Source organism: Apostichopus japonicus, chromosome 20 (assembly GCF_037975245.1).
Source record: "Apostichopus japonicus isolate 1M-3 chromosome 20, ASM3797524v1, whole genome shotgun sequence".
Lineage (NCBI taxonomy): Eukaryota > Metazoa > Echinodermata > Holothuroidea > Aspidochirotida > Stichopodidae > Apostichopus > Apostichopus japonicus.
In genome coordinates this window covers 22876363-22902954 of record NC_092580.1, presented here as the reverse complement: position 1 = coordinate 22902954, position 26592 = coordinate 22876363, and the positions used below count along the sequence as shown (strand labels likewise).

At 35.7% G+C, this 26592-nt stretch overlaps 1 protein-coding gene across 4 annotated transcripts; it reads left to right on the top strand.

Annotated features, from left to right (window-relative positions):
- Positions 1-5: 5 nt before the first annotated feature.
- Positions 6-26470, top strand: LOC139961423 (uncharacterized). Of its 4 annotated transcripts, none has more exons than XM_071960572.1 (28): positions 6-102; positions 2157-2251; positions 2876-3067; positions 3546-3705; positions 4495-4623; positions 5190-5291; positions 5850-5942; positions 6274-6441; positions 7433-8152; positions 8652-9021; positions 9648-9836; positions 10601-10799; positions 12002-12081; positions 12904-13172; positions 13636-13694; positions 14264-14442; positions 15735-15930; positions 16324-16497; positions 16900-17225; positions 17744-17828; positions 18224-18302; positions 19360-19496; positions 20332-20489; positions 20965-21183; positions 21837-22045; positions 22909-22995; positions 23968-24084; positions 25052-26470. In XM_071960572.1, exons 2-28 carry the CDS (start codon positions 2195-2197, stop codon positions 25285-25287), a joined length of 4989 nt encoding a protein of 1662 aa, XP_071816673.1. In that variant the 5' UTR covers positions 6-102; positions 2157-2194; the 3' UTR covers positions 25288-26470. The 4 variants fall into 4 exon arrangements, with proteins under 4 accessions (XP_071816673.1, XP_071816670.1, XP_071816674.1 ...); XM_071960569.1 differs by having other exon boundaries at positions 2873-3067; XM_071960573.1 differs by lacking the exon at positions 6-102 and adding an exon at positions 146-164.
- Positions 26471-26592: the final 122 nt, after the last annotated feature.

Genomic DNA, 26592 nt, shown 5'->3' with positions numbered 1-26592 from the left:
ATGGACTGACACAGCACTGTAGTGACTTTGTATTCAGATACAATGTTTATCGGCAAGGCACAATGTCTATACAGAATGGCAAGATTCTGCCTACAGGCGATAGTAGGTCTACTACAATAATTCCCTTTCGATAAATTGAGTGTATTTTGTCTCAGGAAGTACAGGTATCAACATTCTTGAAAAAAATCGCCACCTGATGAGAACGGAAACATCCAAACAATGTTCATGTTTTCTGATCACTCACTAAAATAAGCGTTGCTAGGCAAATAGCGTTTAAAGTTTGAGTTGCTCTATACCAGTTTTGCGAATTCTTATATCATGAATGCCTACTGTACAGTAGACTATGGAGGCCGCTAGTAAGGCTCCTCACTTTACTGTACAGTGTACTTAGGCTGTAGTATAACTACGATGGTATACGGTAAATTCGCGATTTTAGAGCACAAATGTTAAATTAGGAGACAACGGGAATGACAATCTCTCTATTGTTGGTTTGATTTGAAGTGAGGCTAGATCCCTCCAGAATGTGATACTGAGTGAAATATATTTAGGCTATGGACTATAGTAATAGTAGTATAGCCATAGGGCTACGGTAGCTTACTTAAGTTGTAATTTAGCCTAGCCAACTCCTAACTATTTAGGCTAATTTGTTGATGCAAGGTAAAATTTTCCTAATTTCTGGTATGCATGCCTTAATTTTACTGTATTACTTTTGCAAACGGGTAAAATAATTTGTGTAAGTAGTCTTGAGTTTGGTAATTAATTTTTTGGGTTTTTGCTAAGCAAAGGCTTACTGATACTGATAAGAGACAAAGATGTGTTCTCAGTTATTCAACTTTAAAGGTTATTTTACATTTAGGCCTATATAAATATGGACTGTATCCGTGAAACTTTGTTTAAATTCGCGTGGAAGGATAGGTACACCCTCTTAGACTGAATTGTAGTTAAGACAACATTGGGGAATAGATACACAGTCTTTAATGTACATGTTGATTGAATAGTTTTAATTGTAAGTTCGTAAGAGTCGATACGCTGTCTTCAAATATATAATATAGTTGGTTAAATAAATCAAATTAATTTAGGTTGATTGTTTATAAAAAAGTCCAATTCTGATTGTTGATCTAAACGAACGTCTTTGTGGATTTTGCAGGCCTATAGGTAGCGTGAAGCGAAGCAATATACAGTGCATATAGGCCTACAGTGCACCCACAATAATGTGCTCTTTTTGCCATACAAAGTGCAATACCTTGGGCGCCATTGGAGGAACATAGCCGAATGGCACTTTTTCTATGGCGGAGAGAGCATATTTTCCATGGTGAAATGTACCAATGGCGGAATGACACAGCCTCCCCATTATCAACATTATGTTTATAAATACTTCAGCTGTTGCATATCCAATAGTTAAATATTAACCTCAAAATATGTCCTATCATTTACACTTCTGAACATATAAACTCAGTGGAAGTAGTTAGCCTATAGCCCAATGAAGTTTTGCTAAAGACAGACTGTTAATATAGTATAGTAAAGGCTTCATAATTGATGCACCTTCGTAATTGACGCACCTTCAGATATTACTAGCAACGATACAGCAGGCAACCTAAACTTTTATCAGTCAGGCAGAGTTACATATTTCACGAGTTTGAATCCATTTCAGGTATATGCTGATCAAATTGTGTTTTTTTTTAAGCTTGTAACACCCTCCCCCCAAGTTTGCACGTTTTTTTGGACATTTGGAAATCCAACTCCCTAAAAATAACCAAAATTACCTCAATATAATACCAATACTCTCTGGGACCTGACCTGTCTGAGCTTAGAGGTTCAGAGCATAGTAAACAGCATCCAAAGTCAATGAATGTATACTTAGGCCTACACTACAATTAGCTTATCGACGAATGTGTCAATTTAGGGGTATGAAAGAACTTTTAAACACAGCAGACATTTTGTGGTCACATTCTTCTCAATTGTACGTTGGGTAGGCACAGAACAATAAATATTTTTTGAGATCATTACATTTCTAAGGAACTACACATATGAAAAATGCATGCAGTTGATTGATTTGGGTTTTATGTTGACCAACATCGTCAATCCAATCCTTAAGTGCGTCAATTATGAGCCCACCATGCTGCTATTGATCCTGCGGCTTCTTTGTCATACAACAGATACACACTGCCTGGCCTAAACATTATAGGTAAATTAAATGGATGATTCACAGCCTCCAGGGATCATCACTGGAAAGACGAAGGAGGAACAGTCGGTATGATCATAAGTCTATCATGCAGTAGGCCTAGATGCATTCACTGTAAACTGTATGATATCCATGTTCCTAGTGTTAAGTTATCATGCCTGTCATTCGCTCTTTAATAGCAAGGCAACTAATATTCAAACTTCACTGCTATATTGAAATATGTAAACAACTGTGATGAGCAAGAACAGATGGTGAATAAGTACCGTTATGTGCCAAATTCTGAATAGTTCTATCAGTCAATGACAACAGCAAATTCTACTGTGCAAAACTTTTAGCTGAAGAAATCATGTGCATATGTTCCCTATAAGTAGCAAAATGTAGCCCACATTCCATGCTTCAAAATATGCACCATTTGTATATAATGAAAGGCCAATACTAAGACTACTCAGTTTAGGCAACTGTTATCATAAGCCTCCATCTTTTTCTGCTGTATAAACACTGCAGTGATTGTCAGAGAATCTGTTAGTTTGTCAACATTTACAGTGTGTCATAATGCCTTCATGAACCTTCATTTTATGTATCAATTCACATCATATTTTACCATATAATTTAAAAAGGATGTAAATGTTACTTATCCTACACACGTTTATTTATTTTTTTAGTTAGACTTCTTTATTTGAATTTTCTCAGCAGGTGTCTGATAAAAGAGAGGCATTTAAATATGCTCCTGACTTTTTCAAGGACAGTGTTGATCAATATGGTACACTAGTGAAGTCTGAACTGGAAAAGAAGGTGGTAGTTTCACTGGAGATCAAATGTCTACATCCTGTCGGTGTAGATATCACTTGGAATATCTCTCATCTACCTAAAAATGTCCTTGTAAAGGTAAGGAAGTATTTTTTTTTTTGCAGTAACTTATTGGAGCTTTGATTAATATATTGTTTAGGATTTAAGGAAATAAGACCCTATAACGGAGGCTTTGATCCAATTGGCTTTTGTATTTTACAACACAGCTGTACATTCTAGACGCCATCATGTCACAGTTTTTTACGGTTATATCCAGAAGGTTTTCTTTTTGGTGCTGTCATGGTGTCAGCAGTGCGCTCTAAGGGAATTTTTGAGGTCATTCTTTCCAAGTTATTTGTCATTTTGGTTTAGCTTGCTGTAGAAATAAAGTTGTAAATCCTACAACAAACAAATTCATGTTTTCCTACATCAATAAGAAATATCTTTGAAGAATAGACAGGAATGTTAAACGGTTGGTTTACTTTTTGTAGTTCAACGTTTTAGCTTTTCGTACCTAACAACACAATTTTGGTCATTTTAACTTACTACAGAATTATTCAATCTCTCTTTAATTTAGAATTATTACTGGTTGATTGATGGGTCTCGGAAAGGTCCATATCTCAGCCCTCACATTAACAGAGCAACAGTGGAAAATGTAGAACTCGGTAAAAACGCTGTCATTCAGATTGTTGCTGTTTGTGAGGAAAAGATCATACATGCAGAAGAAAGGACAGCAGGTAATTCTTGTAACACAGTCATTTCATTCAGCAGAAAACTTGACCTAACATTCTGACATCTGACTTCTCCACAGTATCACTTCATATTTGGTAAATTATCCCATTTTTTTTAGATCCATTTGTACACTTTGGTTGTCAAGTTCATGTCAGCCAAAATGTTTTAATGTCAATTAACTAGAACAAAACTATTTCATATTATGTTACACAAAATTATGTATGTTGCATAGCTACGATAACGTATCTGTATTGTTTTCTTCTCATTGTCTTTCTCAATACTTTTTGACATATTACTGTAAAGCCGGGGGAAAGGATGTTCGGTGGTGATCACATTTCTAGGGGGTGGGGTGATGGGCGCTCGGGTCTCTACCGGTGACGACAAGAATGTAATGGACACTTTAGAGTCATTTCTCATCCATGTATTAATCCTGCTAGCGTGTTCTCCTACACCATACTAGCCAGCTCTCATAGAGCTATTAGAATTACAACTTCAACTGCTTGCAAAAGCAGACCAAAACGTAGTTAAGGATAACTTGGAAAGTTTGGATGTGTTGCATGAACTAGTGAAAGTAATGTTGTATGACATAACAATAGATTTCAAAGCTACCCCATGCCTTGACGGATCTCTCAATCTGAGCGCAAGGGTTTGACAAGCTTCCAGTGGAGTCAAATTCTAAGGCAGGCCAGCTATGCCAAAATGGCATTGCCCTACATTTACATAGCGATATCACAACAAATCTCCATTTTTGGTCAAATTATGAACATAACTGTGATCGTATGATCAATTGACAGGTACAGCATATCAGTACGAGATCACCAGCACTCCTCTAACTATCCATTATGACAAGCTTGTCCTTCATCCAGAAGATCTTTGTGTTCTCAACGTTCACTCAAACAGAGCTGAATTATGCTGGAGCAAGGGTAAGGCTAGTAACTAAAGAAGATGTTTCATGTGGTAATGGGGATGCCTTGGGGGTGGTAGGGGGGTTAGAATGGCCTCAAAAATCTATTCAGTATCATATATTACATGTTTTTCACTACTTTTAGAAGATCTTAACATGCAGCATTTGTAGCTTAATTTGGATCAAGCCTAGCATAATATATGTTTTAACATAACTTTAGCAAGGAAGATTAACAGGGTGGGCAGAAATGAATTCAGAATGAATTTAATTCATCATTTTTCATTCAGCATTCTGAAAATTTAATTCAGAATGAATTTAAGAAGGAATATTCACCTTAGTATTGCAGCCAGGAATAATATATCAATCAATCATTACATCCAGCAAGAAGTTGATATGAAACATTCATTTCGTAGGACAGTGTGCTACTGAAGAATTGGCACCAACGTGATCTCATAGTCGACAATTTTGTGGTAGTAACTAAGTAATAAAGTCGCAATTCTCTAGTACTATGTAACCATACCTGAACAGAGTGAAAATTCTAAGAATCGGCCATTTTTGTTTTCTCCTGTAATACATCGCTCTCAGGGATCTCAAGGCTCCATCACGTTCATGGCACTTCTTACCGTGTGATGTGGTGGAAGACAGAGGATGATGAAGGAGGAGATGTGCACAACACAGAAACAACAGGTACCTGTGACCCCTGACCTTCTGAAACACAACCCAAAACTCAGGCTGACTTTCATAACATAAAAAATATCATGGCTAGTCCAGCATTGCATGCTTAACCCTACCCTGCCAGTTTCAAGCTTTAATCAAGAAGAATGTAGCATTTTCTCAACTGGCAGTAGGCAGCGTGCGGCAGTTAATGGGTACAACTGCCCAGTTATAACAAATGTAACCAATCAAACAGAGATAATTTTTCATGTGAACACTGACCGTTCACTGAAAACAGCTGCAAGTGTGGGAGGTTCCTGAGTATGCGGGAAACAATTAGTGTTCATTCAAATTTACCATTGTACCAGTTTACCATAGTATTACTTATTCCCTTGATGACATTGCATCTCTTTCGGTTTTATTCAATCAGGCAGTATGTGGATAGCTTTAGGAAGTATAAATACTTAATTACCTTTCTTCTTCTTTTTTTTTTGTGTGTGTTAAATTTGTTATCAGTCTAAGTTAGCCTATTTTGTTAGCAATATGGATTCACTTTGAAGACTTTTCATAAACATGTTATTATTTTTGCAGATTGTAATGTGAGGCTTGGTAATCTAGAAGAAGAGACAAAGTATACTGTACTGGTTGAGTCCAGAGGGAAAGTAAATTACATGAACTCAGATGGTAAGCCAATAATTAGTATATACACTTCATTTTAAGATAAAGTCAAGGTGACTGAATAGCAGATATTTTTTACTGCATGTGTCATACATTCCAAAGTTGATGTAACGCTGAAAGATTTTCTTATTTAATATGTAGTGTATCATTTATCTCTCTCACTTTTTGTTTGCTAAAAGTCTTTGCTCGTTAGTAAATCATTGTTAGCTAATGTTACCTTATCGTATGCCCAAATAATTACCTTTTATTCCAATACGCTGTCTTTAAATGCATAACATCATCTGCTATTCTTTAATTTTTTTCTTAACACATTTTGTAAAATTTAATATCATTTCAGGACAAGAGGTAGCAGTGGATGTGTCTGCAGCCTCTATACCAGTGACGTTTGTCACCAGCCAACTCTGTCAACCGCCAAGGAATTTTAAAGCTGTCCATGTGACATCTGAAAAGATCCAACTGAAGTGGGATTTTCCACCACCTGAGAGTGATGGATCCAAGGCATTAGGTTAATATCTCATCTTTATTTATCTTATTCAAGTAATAACCGATGGCAATATTAGTTAATGGAAGTATTTGTATAGCTGAAGTATTGCACTGTGTGGTTCTTCAAGGCAGCCTATGTATTCAGTTTGCTAGTGTCCAAAATTTTTAGCCGATCTAAAATAATTACATAACTTGACTATTCGTACTACTAAACTGCATGGTTATGCAAATTTAGTATCCATTGAAGTCACTAAGTTTAATAACAAAATCAATGCAGGTGAACTGCTTTTGGAATTAGTTAATGATTATTGGATTAAAGTTTTATCAATGCTAGTCATCAAGTTGCCTCAGTCAGGTTCTATGAAAAGTAAATTCCATCAATATATATTTATGCTTAATCCTACTTTTATATATATTTATATATATATATTTTAATTTTAGAAGATAGATACTTTCCTGACATGAAAATTAAATTTGTCATTCCATGCTTCCAACTTTTAGCAAACTTGTTTTCTCATAGTAACATTGATCAACTTTTATTTATGATGGACTCTGTGTTATTGCAGTGGGATTGTTAAAGTCTTGTAGCACGGTGTATAGCAACTAATAGCTTTTGTGGTGCACTTGTAATCTATTGATGCAAAAGAGAAATGTATATTTTATCAAAGGTTCTCGTCTGAGTGAGATGCATGGGTCAATTAACTTTCAAGGATTTCATTGAGTGTTGAGGTTTGATATCCAAGTTATTCTAACATTATAATTATCATCAGTAGTGACATGAAAATTGCTAGAGAAACAAGGCATAGTCACCTTGACTGATATTGGTACACTTTATTATTACCTCAGAAAGAAGAGTTGTAGTTTTGTCTAGATTTATCCTCTGCAAATGTCAGAGAAAAATTCAGAAGGTAATTAAGAACCAACAGAACGTTTATTCTGAAAATTTTCAGAAAATTGAGAATTCTGAAAAACACTTTTTTCTTTTAAATCTTATTTTTTTTTTTGCCCCACAGGTTTGAAGGTGTTTGTAATGACCAAAGAAGGTGAAAAAGAAGTGACAGTAGCTTGCCAGGAATTGTTGCCAGATAGAATGTCAAGTACAATCCGAAATTTGAAACCTGAAACCACCTACCAACTTCACATGGTACTTATCACAGAAAAATACTTGAAGAAGTCTTCCAAGAACTCGGGACAAATTAATCAGTTAAAATGGACCCAAATCACCAAAGACGAGGAGCTCCTACCGTACACGTCAATCAGAGTGACAACTTTGCCTTCTGCCAGGCCTACAGATCTTCGTTGCACCAAAGTCACATCTACCACCGTCCATCTAAGATGGAACTTTCCTGCAAAGAAGGGAATCAAATTGTTGAGCTTCTCAGCCGTGTGCAAATCAGTCTTTCAAATTCCTTCCAAAGATGGGAAGAAGGAACATGAAACAAAGCTGGTACAAAGCTTAGATTGTAGACCAGAAGAATATGCTGTTGTCTTTCAGAATCTTATGCCTTGCTCTACGTACAGCTTTCAGATAATTGCCCAGTCAAGTCTTTCAGGATTTTCGTTTCCAGAAACACCAAATAAAGTGACTGAATTGGAGTGTGAACCTCTCGAAGTACGAGTACCAGCACACATCAAACCCACAGAATTATTACTATCCTCCTTTAGCCCTTACCATGTAGATCTGAAATGGTGGAAACCAGAACTTGCCTTATCTCTTCCCAATTCTGATGATGGTAAGATACTTTATGCATGTGGTTGTCTTATTCTCCTCTGCATATAAAAAGTTGAATTCATTATTTTAAATTTTTCATTTTTTTTTATTTTTTTATGTAGATTTCTAACATCTGCTGTGATATTTTGTAAAACAAATTATCATTTTTGCTTATAGTCATTTTCATTTTATTTAGTTTGGTTTAGTAAACATGGCTTTAAACTCAGGTGTATGGCTTTAAAACACCTTGCTTTCTATAAATATCTATATATATTTTAGGATATATATATATATATGCTGTATTATTTCATTAATTTCAAAGCAAGTAAAATTTATATAGGGATTTAACACAGATGTGCAACTGCTGCTCATATGCATTTATCAAAAAAAAAATCTTTCTTATTTTATTGTATTCACTTTTAGAATCCAATATCCCATATTAACCACTTCATACTGAACATGGCTATATCTTAATTAATTATTTAATTAAGTAATTACTTTGTATTTTTCACATCTAACAGTTGCTAATTGCTGCCATCTCCTGAGATCAGAGTTGTTGGCCTACCAGTTATTCGTCAATGATCGGTTACAGTCCACTCTAGCCCCTCACAGTACCTCTACCACCCTCACCTGCACCCCAAATAAGGACATCAATGTCAGTCTAGGTTGCGTTGTCACGTCAAACAGACGGGTTGCAGTGGAGGTTTGCCGGAGGTGGACAAAATTTAACAAGAAGAGGTCGTCAATATTGAAGGATATCTCTGACTACGACGTTATCAGATCTCGTCAGTTACATCTGAGACTACCACAACCAGTCACAGGAAATGTGATCAGCGTAGAAGCGACATTCCTTCCAAATCAAGGAACTAAGGATGCTAATTACCCGGACGGGTGAGTTGTCGTCGTTTTAATTGTACCTTGAAGTCCAGTTAAGCATGGCATTATAAACATTGACCAATCTGCTGATACTAACCACCTGAACTAGAGGTTGTCAATATCCCTGAATGTCAATTGGTACAGGCCAAATCTGGATCATGTCATTTCAGTATTGCCAAAAAAAAAAAAAAAAAAAGATCTTAGAGTACTATAGTAGGTTTGAGCACCCTACCCACTTAACCTGCTCATTGCTCAATCTAGGTTTCAGTAAAATGTTAATGCTTTTTGGCCTTCTGCTCTGGCCCTTGTAGAAAGAGCTTTAATTATCTCTTCCACTGCTTACACTATCTGTCATGATATCCTAATGAGACAACTCTTTCCCCAGATTTTAGTTTAAAAAGGAAACTTAAATGAACAAATTGGTAATTGAATTCCAAAACAATCATTACCCATGCTGACCTATAATTTTCAGAACCATTTTGAGTTGAAATCATCATTCAAGAATAGGCCTCCCTTGTTTTTGCCCGTCTAACCTGGACTGTATCCCACTACGTTACATAATCATACCATTTCATCAGTATGAATTGTGAATATATTTTCCCTTTGAAATCATTTTTTATATCATCATTGTTATCTTGCAGTTCAAAAGATGGAGAAACAGCCAATGGGACTTTAAAGGTCCTTTGGCGATTACCGGATTTCGGAGTGGCAGAAGAGCAAGGCATCATGGGATATGATATCTCCTGGATGTGCAACAAGGATGGAAGAGAAAATAATACCAGAGTACACAGCAATGCTAGTTCATGCCTCATTCCAGTTTATCATGATAGGTAAATAAGGTGACAATAGATGTGGCTTATTATATGTAAGCATTTAAAGCTATAGCATTGAGCCTCATTAAATGACCAAGAAAGATGACAAACTGACTATTTTTGTTTTATGAGACTGCTGTCTTCTTCAAACTGTAGTGAAGGTCTGTAAAGTTCCATCCACAGGTATTCCTCTTATTACAAAGTTGTGAGGATAACATCATTTGAATCAGTGAGATTCTGGGCCAAATAAACCATGTTAAATTTATATACTAATCTGAGCAAGTGATCCAGAAGTAAATGAAAAAATGACAAAGTTTCTTTGTTTTTCATATGTCATTGGTCAAAGAAAAATGCAAGCTCCAACCAACCAAACAGCATTCTGGTATTCTTTAAATGGCCCTGAAGTGACCATTGATACCATTGTTCAAATTGTGTGGGACTCATTTTACGAAAAAATTTTTATTCCACTAACCTCTGAAAGGCCATATAATAAATTATTACTGTAAAAAAAGGTGCAGATATTTTTAATCAAGAGACAATAACAATCTTGTACAAATGGATTTAAGTTGTAATGCAGTAGTTTTTTTTTATTTTTATCATTCTCTAATTTAGTGTGTAGAAGTACCACATTGAGTTAAAGAAGCCTAAAAATATAAACCCTTGTAAACATGTACACCCTCACTATACATTATGTCAGATTCATGAAGAAAACTGCTCATGTTACATCATCAAAACCACAATGCATTTTTGAATTATGGCTTTTATCATTTTCTTCTTTTCAGCTGTGTAGTGGATGTGAGTGTGAGCGCTATTAAGGAGGATGGAGTCTGGGAAGACCTCAGCTCTCCGAGTATTCAGATACTCATCCCCGGTCCTCCCGATCCCCCTACACTGACCTGCAAGGAGGTCACTTCCAAACATATCCAGCTGGAGTGGTCTGAGCCCAGATTACATGGAGACGTCAAGGTAGCCGGCTTCCAGGTGAGCTATTGTCAGAGATTCTTAACCTCATTAAATTCCGTGGCCGACTATTCTTGCAGCACAAATTTTTAAGGATAATTCTATCTGGTAGTCCCCCTGGACAACCAGGGTTTAGGTGTCGGAATAGCAAAGTTGGTTTAAAAAAAAATGAATGACCAATATGTACACTGTAGGAGTTATGTGTAGGTTTGGTGAATAAAACAGTAATATTTACAGTGTATGAGAGATGTATAGGTTTGGTGAATAGAACACCAATATGTGCATTGTAGGAGAAATGTGTAGGTTTGGTGCATAGAACAGCAATATGTGCACTGTATGAGAGATGTGTAGGTTTGGTGAATATAACACCAAGCTTTGGGGATGAGACCAATTTATCATTGTAGCTACTCGGGGGAATTTAGTTACAATGCAATCTGAATGTGATGTAAAAAATTGATCACCGGCAGGCTATCCTCCACTGATGAGTTTGGTTGTCCAAACTAAAAGTTGGTCTTCTTGGACGACCCAACTTCTATTAAAAATGTTTTCCCTGCATTACCCACCCCATGTAAAGAGATATGCATATATCCTAAAGCTACCCCATAAAAGGCAATGTTAATGTGTGAACATAGCTTTCCAGTATTCTCATCTCCGGCATATTAAAAAGTGGTGGGGTAAGGTGGGAAGGGAAAAGCAGTCACAGTACAATGATAAACTGTGACTTTATATGTTATATGATCAATGAACAATGAAAAATAGCTTTTTGCATATTCACTGGTACTAAAGCAATACCTATTCCTTACTACCTTTATATTACTGCCTACTTTAAATGAAGTAAAAATATGTCAGTTAGGCCTCACAATTTCATTTTTAATTTGTGCTTTGTAATTTTGTAATCTATCTTCATATATAATCAGTCAAATTTGTTGCTGATGACTGTTTTCTATTGTTCTATTTTGGCTTAATATTTATGGAGTTAGCAGTTCATCCAAAATGGAATGTGTGTATTAAAAATAAGTTAATCAAAAATTAATGACTGTGTTTTTAAAAAGAAATAATTTCCAATCAAAATTATCCTTTTTGTGTACACATTCAAGGTTCATTATGCATCATTTTTCTTTCAAAATATATATAAAATCCTTGTAGCTCAGCAGAAAGTAGTTTGAATTAATCTGAATGACTTCAATACCTTCCTTTCTTCCATTCTTTTTATTCCTGGTTAGGTTTACATGAACAACAAACCGGTTGGTAACGTTTTAACCTCAGAAACATTCCAAGCAATAATGCCTTGCCAACCACTCAAGTAAGAAAAAAGTTCCCTTTTACCTATATTTTCCTCTAGTATATATATTGTAACACTTTCCTCTGTTAGTAGCGCCGACTAGTCAGATTCATATAAATCCCTTAACAACTACAACTACAACTTAGCTTAAGACATAATACACAAATACTACAGTGCATTCCTATACCATCCCCAAGCAATTGTACTCCTTTACAGAGATGAATGTGATCACATGAGTATCCCTAGAAAATATCACATGTGTTACATCACAATCCCAGGATAAGCCTGATAACACATGCCAATCCATAGGAGCAGCCACAAAAGCCATAATCTGCCAACAATTACAACTGGTTTACTTAATGCCAGGAGAGATAACCCCTTAATAATTCCAAGGGGATTTAAACTACCACAATGGTTCCACACTGTCCACACAGAACTCTCATTGCTCCACAACTTTACAGTAACAGCATTACAATATATATGCCAGACCATAAAATCATCACAGTGACTTATAGAGCTGTAACAGTGTAAATATGCAGTTACTCTACTTGAAATACTTTAAGTAGTAAATATGCAGTTACTCTACTTTATGGTAGCTTCAATAAGTTAGGATTTCCTTTGCTCAAATTTGGGCTCTTGCCTAATGCCACTATATGACATACAATTGATGATATATAAAAATATGTCACTAACTTATTTATGCCATATTATAATGAATAAGTTCATACTCTAATTATGAAGTCAACAAAAGGATTGAGAGTTACTCAACTGGAAACCATCTGCTCTTCTACAAGACAGTGCCACTGAAGTTAGTCAAAGAATCATATTTTGTTTTCTTGACAGAACTTATGTGTTAAATGTAGCTGCTGTGGCAGATGATGCCATCAGTTCACATTCGAGACTGCAGGAACCAGTCATAATTCAGACACCAGAGGCTACTCAAAAGAATCCATCCCTTTTTGAGATAATCGATAATTCAGCCCGAGGAACAACAAAATCTCACATCTGGAAGAGTCACACAAGAGGAAAGCTGATGCCTGAAACAGTCTCAGTTGTTGTTGATAGGGTAACAAACCATTGTGTGACTGTATCATGGACCATTCCATATCCAGGTGGGTGTTATTGATAAACAATAGGCCAATGTTCTTGTGTTTAATTCTTTTTTATTCGGGGGGGGGGAGGGTGAGGGGGAGGGTGTGATCCATAAATTGAAAGCATGTAGTTTCTTTGGTGCAGTTTGAAAGTATGCAAAAGTCAACAGATTGTTAAAAGTTTGCTGAGATGTAGCTGTGGTTACATGAGACTTTGTTTTATATACAACAACTAAAAGTTGTAAGTAACAACAAGTCTTACAGTAAGTTATTGAGTATTTCATATCAGCTCAGTTATTTTAATTTCTTCAGATGTAGATTTATTACCTGTGGTCTTTTGGGATTATGCCAATGGATTTCAAACAGAAAGTAAAATTACAAACAAACAAAAAAGGCAGAGAAATTAAAGTAAGCACTAATGTGATCATACTTTTCTGCTTCATAATTATTAATACATAAATCAATTACATTTTCTTTTCTTCAGGAAGTTCTTCAGATGTGTATCAGTTCAAAGTCTGCTGGAGTAGTGTTGCCAAACCAAAGGTATTTATATGTACACAAGGTTTTGTATTCAATAAATCACTTGACATGCCAAAGTCTCCCAGTAGCAGACAATTATGTTGCACTTAATGACATCAGTATATCACTCAATGTGACTTATGTGAGATGCTAAACATTGCAAAACAAAAGTATCCCAGGAGGTTCTCAACCACGAAACCTTCATCAGAGATTAATTGATGAGTGTTAAACTTAGAATAAGATTTACACATTGACAAGGAAAATGCTTTGAGGGTGACAGGAAAATGTCTGTTGAAGTTAGTGGATGATTATTTGATATTCCACTGCATGGGGAGGGATGTGGGGGGAGGGGTGGGTAGGGGGTCAGTGTTGATGACTGTTTAGTATAAGATGTATGCAATATGCATTGTCTTGTGAAAACTATATGATAATGGTTGACAGTGATGAGATTTGGGTGACATTTAACTTTACTCTGTATTTTCTATGTGCACAGATAACAGAGTAATCATGACTTTGTTTTTGAAAACAAGCAGACAGTGTGAATCCACAACTTAACAGCTCTTAAAGGTTTAGTTCTCTCTTTGCTGTCTCAGGAACTTGATGTTCTTCTTAAAGGAGATGCAACACAATTTACTATCAGGAACTGTGTAGCAGGAACATCCATTTTTCTAGTGATTTATGGACTCAATCGACAAGGAGATACAATATGCCGCTCTCAACAGCTGACTGTTCAAACCAGTGCTCCTATAGCAACACCAGTTATCGTTATGCAGTGAGATATTATCTTTTATACAACACCTAATTGTATTCTGGTCATTTGATTGGTCAATTGCTTGTTGATTGCATGCAAAATCCGCTCTATTCCACTCTATGAAATAGAACCATGGGTTATACTTTTTTGGTAGCACTTTCTTCAATGGTAATTAGAGAGCAGCAAAACCTGTCTGTTCAAAACAATCTGTTGCATTAGTGCATTTTACCCATCTTAATATAATATGTTGTATAAAACAAATAATGAATGGTTTCCATTCGTGCAATAGTGGAAATATTTCATTCGTTGAAAGATGTAATTTGTTCCATTCAACTCGGCTGCACCTTGTTGAATGGAACATTCCATCTTCAACTCATGAAATATTGCACTATTGCACTCATAACCATTCATTATTTGTATACTATTTTATGCTCTTCAGTCTTGTTAAAATATCTCTGAAAAAATGTTCAACATTTCGTAATTTACTATAATTCCTAGTGTTCTGTGCCCCCATGTCTTACTTTAACGTAAATTTCTTGAAATGAGTACTTAACCATGGCTTGTATGTTTTTTTTGTGTGTGTGCTGTGCAGCAGTTACGAGATGCTCATATTTGGTATAAAATTTTCCAATCATTATTAAGCTGTGGTTCTTGCTACCAAGTTGTTCAACTGTATAACAATTTAAGAGTTTGGTATGTACCTGAATGACAAAAATATGGTTTTAACTGATAAGCCAAAGGCCCTTTGATTTATCCCCAAACCATTGTCTGGCTTGTGTGGTGAGCTTTATTGATAGAGAAATTAAATATCCTGGATAAATACTTCAGCTCTGTAGAGATGATATAAAACAGCCACTATAACCATAAATAGTTTCATGAGGTAACAACATTTATGTAATTGTAACCAGTTAGATTTCATTGTATGTTTATTGGTCTTGTAAAAACAAAATAGCATATTCTAATATCAAGCAAAGAAAATTAAAACTCACAAACTCAGATTCAAGCAAAACAATAAAATATGAAAACATTAGAAGAGAACCATATGTTACTTATCCTATCAGAAAAAACATATATGGCCTTATGTGACTACTGGTGCGGAGAGATTTAAGTTATGAGAAAAAGCAAGAGGACAAAAGAGAGTGATGGGATAGGTGTGGCTGGAGACCAAGGTTGAGTTGAGGCACAAACTTTTCAGAGTTTTGCAGCCTAGAACAATGCCGCTTTTCATCGATTTGTTCTTGTCGACCATCTGGAAAGTCCAAATAAAATAGACGAATATTTCACTTCACCGTCACTTATTCTTCCTCTGACAGGGAATCTAATTTTGAAGGGTGCACCATAACTTGGCAGAAGCCTGAGCAGTTTGGTGGCGCCAGACTCAATGGATATTTACTGACGATAAACCAGGAGACGATAAACCAACAGGAGAGGCTGAGCCTTCCAGTCGATACTCTCTCTTACACCCTCAGGAATGGGAAAATGTGTCAAAAGTATACATTTATATTAAAGGTATGAACTATGAAAGTATCAGAATACGGAATTCATACCGTAGATTTCATTTAATTCTTTTTTTGTGAAGGCTGCGTGTATGTGGTTATACATTTAATTTTACATTTAAATTTTTATGTGATCGATAACGGTTTCAAGTTAAGACCATATCGTAGGTTTTAAATGTCTCTTGCTACCTATTAAAATTATCATCCTTTTGATGTGACCTGCATGTCTACTCAATTTACTTCTACTACCACTGCTTTAACTAAAGCAACCCATCTTCCTTAGGATGTAGAGTGAAATCTGTTTGTTTATAAAGCTTAAAAGCATAAATGTAGTGATTATCCCTTTCATTGATAATTTCAAGACAATATTGCTCTGTATTTTTTTCATGTAATTTTCTATCTTCAGGCCTTATGCTGTATCCAAGAATTCAGCAGTAAAGAATCTGACCCAGTATCAATCATGTGGCCAGGGGTTGTGACCCCTGACCTCCGGAGGGCATCAACATCCAAGGTTAATTCCATTGGAGTCAAATGGGAGGAGCCTGTCACCACAGGTGGAGCTATTGTTTCAAAACTGAAGGTAAAATTAACTAATCAAAGAATGCTTATATGTTAAAGGGTTATTCTGATGGCAGAAAATATGCCACTTTTATCATGGAAGAGAAAAATATTGTTTGCTTCTAGTTGAAACCCTGTCTCAGTAACTCCAGATATGGTTGTTTGAATGTCTAAGCTATTTCAACCAAATTCAATCTCCCTTACCGTCCTTAAAGTGCGCACTATAGTAGGTTTTGTTTGATGCAATATTGTTGAACTTGCATCTTTGAAGAGTGATATGTGAAGAGGAATGAAGCCCTGATTTTTTCTTTAAATTTGCGTAGAATATGTCCTCGTGTCATAATGTACAGTGTGATAGGAAGTAAAAACCTTGTATGCTGCTTTAAGTAAATTCATCCATGTTTCTCTCAATTTTTGTCTGTAGGTACTCTGCATGGTAGATCGTTGTGCTCCAGATACCACGGATTCGACTCTTCCCGAGGCAAAGAATCCATCTCTTAACAAAGCCACACCGTTCCTGAATCCTCATTGCCAGTCTGTAGAGTTCACAAGCCTTGCCCCCCGCACCAAACATCTGCTTTACCTAGATATACATCTGAAAGGCTTAGATAGACCGATCAGATCTAGGGCGTTGGTCGCAGAAGTTGCACGACGACCTTTGACCCCCACCTTGAGATGCTCGGTTCCGACGTTGGTTGAGAGGAAGCAGCTCGACACGGAAGCCTGCCAACTGATTAACAGCCAAGATAGGTAAGATCCGAAGTCTCATGTCTGTAGACTGAGCTCCTAAAGTTTGTCGTCGCAAGTTGATCTCTTCTTCAAAGTAAAGTAAAATTCTCATCTCCATGAACCCCAAATTTGGTACAAGCTATGTCAGACAAAAGCTTTTCAAAATTAATAAAAATAATAAATTGTTAATTTTGGTGTTCACTTGGTGCTCAACTGACCTTCTTCATTTATACATTTTACATTAAAATTTCAAATTGAAAATACTGTTTGTCATCGTTAGGTAGTTTCAAACAGTAGAAAGGGAAATAAAGTGATGATCAAGATATCTCCATGTTTCATCCTGGTCATTCATTAATTTTTTCTTCAATCTAAATTTCTTTAGCCAATCCATTATCAGTAAATTTCATTGTTTAACTCATACCAAGAGCATTTCATTTTTCTCTCCTATTTGTGCAAATTAGTTACTCATGCATATTCATCACATGCTAATCCCTCTTCTGCTTCGTTCATTTTACACCATTTACCTTATATATCCTTAGGATTCTTCAGTCATTGTATGATATTGATAATCACCTGGATGTCAGCCTTCACCATCAAATCAAAGATGAAATACTAGCTAGAAAGGTAACTATTACTTGGAGAAAGTGGTATTAAGGAATGTTATCATCATAATGAATTTTATTAGCTCATTACAAACAGCCTGTATTCAAAGTTGTATCACATGTCAAATCTTACCAAATAGCTCAGCAAGAATGTCACAGATTAATAGATCAAATGCTCTGATGTTGGGGAATCAGTGGTACACAATGTTTCTTAGAATGTACTCAACATGTAGTTCTACATCTTAACATTAACAATTCTCATAAAGTCTGCTTACTTCATATTTTTTTTTAAATATTTTGTGTTAGTAAATACAGTCTCCGGCTCTTCTATATTCCTGTTTGGGCTTCATTACCTATTGATGTACGTTTAAAATAATATTTTTATCCATGATGTTATTTTGTCTTCCTTTGTAACAGAGGTTGTCCCACTTTGCCTCCCTCACGGTGGTTGAGAGCAAACTGAGGAAATGTCTGGAGAGAATCGCTGAGCACACAGGTAAAGCCATTTCAAATCAGTATATTTTTATATTTATATTATTTTTTTAAATATTTTTATTAAACTGAGTTTGTGGTTTGGAGAATCTCTGAAAAGATATTTTCAAATTCCTTCCCTTCTAGACAGAGCAAATGCCATTTTTTTTCATGTGGTGTCTTCCTTGTGCCTGAACCTTCTAAAGGGCTGTAAAGTTGAGTTGGTTTGCAAAGTATTAGTTAGATGGAACATTTAGGGGGGCCTCTAGGCAGAATTTTTGTTATGATAAGTCCATTATCCAACAAAGAAGGAAAATATCAGTGCTATAGTAAACTGTTTCTATTAGGTAATTGCAAGTTTCAGATTTTACCTTTGAAGTATGCTTAATCTCTGGAATGCTTCTTTCAGACTTATTTGGTGATGACATTGGCTCCTCACTGCAGACCTAAATGTTAGATAATATCCATTCCATTATGTGATTAAAATTTTAATTAATCAACCCAGATACTTTTTCTTAAACTTCATACCTACAGTTGAGTACCGAAGGATAACATCCAAACTCATTTGCCAATGACAAAGTTGTATACATTGTAAACGTGTTGTTGAGGCAATAACAGTCTCTTTTTTTCCCCCAGAGAATTTTGTGTTGCTTTTGAGGGAACTGACTGAAATAGTCTTTGTACTAGTCTTTATTGTCCAGCCACTTTGATTGATGAGCATCAAATGTTTCAACTGTCATTTGTCGAAAGATAAAAGTTCCATAACAATACAACCTGCTTGGACCGATTGAAGTGGCTTCTAACAATCTATAACATAACAAACTTAACTTTATGCCTACAGTCATCCTGATTGATAGATAGATAGACAGATCTACAGACAGACAGACAGACAGATATATAGATAGACAGATAGATAGACAGAAAGACAGATAGACAGGCAGGTACATGTCACCTTCCATTATTTACCTAGTCATTTACCTCTAACTGAGTATATCATCATGATCTTTTGCCAATCCTTTCAGAGGCAGATATTTGAAGTGTTAATACTACTAGTAATCTTCTACATGTTTCTCTTTATTCAGGGACAGTCTCTGTCCATCTCTCCTGGGATCTTACCAAAGATGATGGGGATGCAACCATCTCTGGTTATAGAATCCTGGTCAACGACAAACCTCACGGGCTTGTTCTACATTCTCATGTTACTGATACAACCATACAAGTATGGAATGCTTTTCCTTTTAAAACTTAACTTTTTTAAAACACAGGCAGAAATGTTAGACACAAGTATCGATAGTAAGATGGGTTGACTTACACTTAATATGAGATTATAGTTGCTGTCAGGACTTTAGTGTGAGTTGTGATGTTACCACATTTTTGTGTGGTCTCATAAAACTAGACTGAAAGGGCTTGTGTGTGCACTGGTGCATGAAAACTAATATGCATGAGGTGAACATTGGAGAGGAATTTACTGTTTCTGTCAGACTTATCAAAATAATAAAATCTTCATTAGATACAATCATTATCCCATGTATGACTACAAACCAAGAAATTCACATGAGTTGAATCAGAAGTTAAATCAGTTATTTATCTCTCAAGATGATTTTAAGAGAATAATAACAATCATGATAAAAGTAAGGATAAAACTATGATGGTTGTAAATAGTTTAGTAAGAGATTGTAAAATATATTTGAAGGTACTACTGTCAAATGTTATCCCTAAGGGAAGGAAAGTGTGATTGTATATTTTTCTTCCCTGTTTTCACTACATGTCTGTAGAAATCATTTAGTTATAATGTCATTCATTCTGTTTTGTTTTCAAATACTTCCACAAAATTTCCCAAAACATAAAATGTAAAAAATTAAATTGTATACATCCTGCTATACCTCTTGGATCAATACTGTTACAAATTAATGTTTCTCATTTAACGGTGTATCTCTAGCTCTTTTTTATGGTATAAATACTATATACTAATTATTATTCCTCATTAACCATGTAGCTCTAGCTCTCTTTTTTGGTATAAATAATATTGAATAATTAATACTCCTCATTTACAGCTCAGTGCATATAATGGTAAACATCGGATAATCCTTGTAGCAGTTACCGACCACCCAGTGGGTGACAGTGACCCTTCAGATATGGTGTTGGTAGACACCACTCCATTTCTTCCATTTACACATCGCTGTCTGCATAATGTTCATAGTGCTGGAAGCAGGTATGTTTTGTCGTACCACATAAGTGTTCTTACCTGATAATATTTTGCTGTACATTTTGGTGAAATGATCATCAGATAGCAGTTTTTTCCTTTTGAATCCTCTAAAATTGAACTTTTAGAAGAATTTAATAGTTTTGTGTACCTCTTGTCAGATTTTTATCAGAATATTTAAGAACTAATAATATCACTTTCATGTTTTTATTTCGTGGTGACGATTCATGTACTTCTTTTCCAATTCGCTGAGATTTCAACAACAACAAAAACTGCTTCTCCATAAAATGATTACCCTCTGGATTTGGTAACACTATAGTGATGTATCGTATAATTGTCTTCTAGTTATTATTATAACAACCAACACCTGTGAGAGATTCTTTGTGTTTCAACATCAAATGTTTTCTCTCTCTAACTATTTGTTCTCTTTAAGCATCTATCTATTTTATAAATATCGCATCACATTCTACAATGCAATTTACAGATTCCCTACGGCTGGATGTTGTAGCTACCTGGAGACCTACAAGGAGGAGATTGCAACCCAGAGGATGCTGGTTGGATTCGGCAGGAGCACAAAGTCATCTCGTCGCATCCCTCCACCATCTGTCATGGTCTACGATCTTTATCATAAGACTACTTCCCTTCTAGTTCCTACAAAACTTTCAAACAAGAGACCCACTCTGATCTTGTTTTGGAATCACTGGTGAGATTTCTCCCTATCATATGCAAAGGTTTTTGGCCATTTTGGTCTTTTATTTCTGTGTCGTGTCCAATGGACCCTCTGACATGGGTTGGCAACAATGTAGAGGGTTTGAAAACTTCAGGAATTTACGTTTGGGACTTTCAAGTACGAGAGATTAATTTTCACACTAACAATTGTAGACTGCAACAAAGCGTCAGTCATTGTAACTCTCAAGGCATCTGAAGCTATATATGTCAGATAATGACAATTGCAGAGTGAATGCTAAACATATCTCATTTACTATGAAAACACCACTACAGGAACCAGGGCAATGTTTGTGTTGCAGTCTAAAACACTGTACATTTTGGTTGAGTCAAACCTATTCATTCTTTTGACAGCCACCTTTCATCAGATGTTTAGTGCAATATCAATGTTGTGTTACATATTCTGAGAACTAAAATGATACCGAAACTCAGTCAATGATAATTTATGCTTCTGCATGCACTTTATGTCAATGTTTTACCAAAATAGATAGACCACAGCAAATTCTAGCACTGCGTTTGCACCTTGAATGAATAAATAACCCCTTTCTCCCTATTGCCAATTTTATATGTAAGGGACAGTATAACTTGAAGTGACAATTTGCTTTATTATTTTGCCCCTCTGCCATGCAGGTGCCTTGCCTCTCAGAATGCCATGTCGTTCTTCGTTCAATATGCCAAGGGTCGTACCTCTTGGTTGACCTGTTCAGCTGCTTGTTGCTGCGGCCGGGTACCCCTAGAGCCGCATTACTCTGATCTTGCTAAGATGATTCTATCAAGAGGGTGGAAGACAAGCGATGCAGTCAGACATACCTGTTGTTGCCAAGAAGTCTCTGGTGGAGGTAAAGTTTTCACCTAAGAAATTTGCTCCTTTTGTAAAAGATCTAGTGATGATATATACATTACCGTACCTTCCCCACCCTTGTCATTCCCATTCACTCTTAATTTCTATCATGCCTGGCCCATAGCGACCCTTGCTGTGTGATACCAGCTCTGAAATTCCATGGCTTGGGATGTGTGTATCATGGCATGACCTTTACATATACCACATGACAGCCCCTTTGATATCACTTGTAGTCACCCTTAGCACTTTGCCTTGTCATGCTCGTCTTAGTTTCCATGCCATATAATAATTAGAAAACACTTCTAGTGAAGACATGATACAAAGTTTCTATTTTGGGGTTGTGCCTCCGAAACTCAATTTTTTGGGGAAGGGGGTGTTGAGGAAGGGTCATGCATAGGGTAGCTTAGAGCCCCAGATGGTGTTATTCGTGTGCTGTATATAATGTTCTTTTTATCATTATTTTATGTCACATTTTTCTGATGAACTACACATGGAGAATATATGTGTTAAATATTATGAAATAGTTTAGATGAGAGACATGTGTAGCAAAGCTGAATCCACCTCCAATTTGGAAGCAACCGCCTGTAAACAATTCTTTTATAATTTAAGAAGACTATTTAGCTACTTCATGAGCATGGTTGTAGGTACTACTGTTATACCTGAAATTGAAATTGATTTTAAAACTCACTTTGAAGTACTCCTTGTTTCTGATATGTCTGATGTATATCTGCAATATATACAAATACCTTAATAACCAGTTGATATTGCTTGTTATATGTTATATCTAGGGTATGATATTTACATGCAGTGAGGGCTTCATAAAGTAACATTTAACAGCTAGTTTCTATTTATTTTTCAAAGATGAGGAAAGAACTGTCTATTCTCCAGCAGTGCCTGACATGTTTGGTATCACCTCTGTTCCAACACTTGTCTTAGTACACCCACAAGGTAGGGCTATTCATCTGAGTACAATCAGTTATTTATATAATCTGTAATTCCCATAAAGGTAGCTGCTTTAATCCACCTGATTACCTTTTTGTATTTGTATTTAATACCTTTGATATTCCTTTCTATCGCTAAAGTACAGGTTATGCTCTCTTCCTTATCAAAGCATTTGAATCGCATGGCGGGTCTAAAGTTGCTCACCATAGACTTTTTGTGTCCGTAAATTTGATGTGTAATTACTAATGGAGCAGGAATACTTGCACACATTTTATCCTTTTGGACAGGTAACACGATTAACTACTTCATGGAAATGAAAACATATCAAGAGATTGATTGTTGGAATAGTTACTGTAAGACACACCTCAATGGGCTTTGTTTGGAACAAATGTTATCACAATTAATCTAAATTATGGTCATTTTGATTAGTCTAGTCTTTTGAAAAGTTTCCTCGGGAAAGAGAGAGGAAAGCCATAGCAAAGTGTTTGAAGATATATACACGTATAGTAAAGAGAGATAATTTGCCACGTTCCTTTATGACTTTGTCTTTAATATTTGCATTATCAGTGGACTATTAAAGCTAAAATATTGCATTTCTGTGGGGTTTTTGTTATCAGATAGTCACAATTTGTAACAAGACTACTGTAAAAAACTTGCTATAGTAGGACTGTGTGTAGTGACGGTACACATAGTGATGTGAAAAACACATAGTGACGGTATTTGTGTTCACAAGTTAACATGGTTATATTAAAACTGAATGAAGTGCGTGCGTGTTCGCTGAATCTTGATACCATCAAAACATTTCATTATTTTTATTTTTTTTATTTCTAGTAATTACTTTACAGAATATCATCATTTTTATACTTTTGCTCTTGGTTAATACTGTGATGTATTTTTTTCCAAAGTTACCTTAGTCATTAACTTATATAATTTTGGTATTTCTTGGTTGCATTTTTCTTTTCTTTTTTTTTTGGTTAGGTTACCTGGTGTGGAGAGGTCTTCTTCCAGCTACACAACTGGAGGATTTCAACATTTTATTAGATGAGAAGATACATGAATGTTGCCGAACAAGCTTAAAGAAGCAATCAAGACCTGGTGAGAGCAAAGTGTGACTAATTTATGGAATCAAAATCACCATCAGGTGCTGTGTAAAACAGCTTTGATAATGGGACTATTAGCAATAATAGAGAAATTCAAAAGAAGTAGGCTCGTTTGGTAATTTCGTTATGTCGATATTTAGTGACATGAGGAATGTCCAATTTAGTTGAATATGAATTGCCTTACTACATGTGATACCCCTTCATCACACGTTACATGAAATATGTGGAAAAATTAATTCATGCATTGAGGAAGTATCAGTGTGAACTGACTTTGTCATGTGTTTAAAAATGAAAATTATTAAAATGATCAATGTTTTGAAAATTAAAATTTCTAAGAAGTAATAGATTTGCCTACAAATTGAACAGTGGAAGCAATCTTGGTTTGGATGATCTGTTGGCTGTCTTAGTACTTAATGAATTAATTTCAATTACTTAATGAATTAATTTTGAAAGAATGGAGAAACTGATAGTTTTTTGAATATCTTTTAAATATCGCTGTAGCCACAAAGTCTAGGTCTATATCCTGCTGTTTAGTCTTCTTCTGCCTTCTGTGGTAATGTCTGCCTCTCCAAGTTAAAGATGCTGAATAGGTACCTAGCTATGAAGTATTACTTCAGACTCAGCTATTCTCAATGTTATAGTTTTTCTCTCTGTTTAATACTCTGTCTTCATTTTCTTAGCCAAGTAAGATGGAAGTGTGTGCTGCACTATATTAGAATGGTGTATTATTATGATTATTGTCTTGATTAGTATGATCAAAAAACAAAATTCATACATTCAGTTAACCTCAAATGACTTATAATTGTCAGTGTCAACAACAACATAGCTCCAATTGTTTGTACCCCTCTCCACCCCCCTTGCCAATCCCCTCAGTGGTAATGGGAGTGTATCACACACTTCCTGGACACTATGGGAGTAATACTACAATGTTTGATCATTTCTTGTCTTTCAAATCCCTTCAGCGGAATCGAATCAATATGGGACGTCAAGGAATCGTAGCAGATCTTCAGGATTTATCGTGGAGGAGACTTCCAGCTTCCTGCCAAGGAGGCAGGGGTGCCGGTCCCACCAACCTGAGGAGGAGGGTAAACTATTGACAATAAACAGGAGACCTTACTCATCGGGAGGATTCCAAAGAGGATCAGAGATGGCTGCGAGTATCAGACGACAAAGACCAAAATCATCTCTTCATTTATGACAAGGTTTTATCGGAGTCTTGTTAGATGATGTGCTGAGACTTGTTACCAATACTAGGATAGGGGCCCTCCCACCTATGGTTTGTGATGTTATTGATTGGTGAGGGGTTTGCAAAGAAGTCATTTCAAGAGGGCTCGATTAAATTCTCCAAGTAAATTCTTCAAAACTGAGGAGACTAAAGAAGACATTTAACTATCCATGAGGGTGGTATGATGCAATTGTTGGAGTATGAAGACAAGTGACCACCAATGGCTTTCCAGTGTCTATGAAGAGCTGGTGCTGGTCATGGTGACCTTTCAAAGATAACATGCATAGCTCATCAACATGGAAGGATCAGTGGGTGTGTAGGGTTACCTACCCGACTACCAGGGAAACAAAAGTGTTTGAAAGTTCTGCAGATCAACTAATCAAATGGGAAGCTGTTTGAGTGGTGAGGGGTTCACTGTCTGTCAGATATGAAGAGCCATAATTCTTCATTATATGCTGACTGTACATTTTCTTATTGAAATCATACGCAGTCTCACCAATAGCCACAATGAAGGTGAGCATTATTAATTACTTGTGCATATTTACATATAACTTCATACATTCAGCTAAAAGATCTATGACGTTATGCAATCATTTGGTTTCTTATAATTAGCGAGTTTTCTTAACATTATAAAGCCGATAAAATTTGGTGTTTTACTTCATTTGCAAACCTAATGCCAATACCACTAATCTTTTCAGAAAAGACAAATTATTTTTCAAATGTCTGATGTTTCCAATTTTAGTCCATTACAGTATCACTGGTTATAGGCAAATTCAACACTAATTTGAATATTTACCATTAGGTCAATTAGTTATTAGCAGATTTGAATGCAAGCCAAGCCAGGGGAGTTTATAGACTTTTTAACAATATTTGAATTATGCATTTCTTAAAATTTCTATACATAATTTGTGAACCTGTTTCTCCATATATGGACGTGTGTGCAGAAAAGAATAATTTCTTGTTTATTTTTTGTATATAGTGTGTGCAGTGTAATGTTTTCTTTAAAGTGTGTGCTTCCAATAAACTACATTTTTACCTTAAAAGTTTATATATTTATTACAAAGTTTATTTGTATTATATGTCTATATTTCTATTTTTAATGTTTTTTGTTCAGAATTAAATCATGAAACATTGTTTACCAAATTCATCCTGTTGTTTTGCTTTCTCAGTCTTGTACCCTTAATTTGTTGGATCTTTTGTATTTGTTAATACATACAAATTGGTACATAGGAATTATGAAAAATAACTCTATCGTCATGCAACAGTCAAAAGTTTATC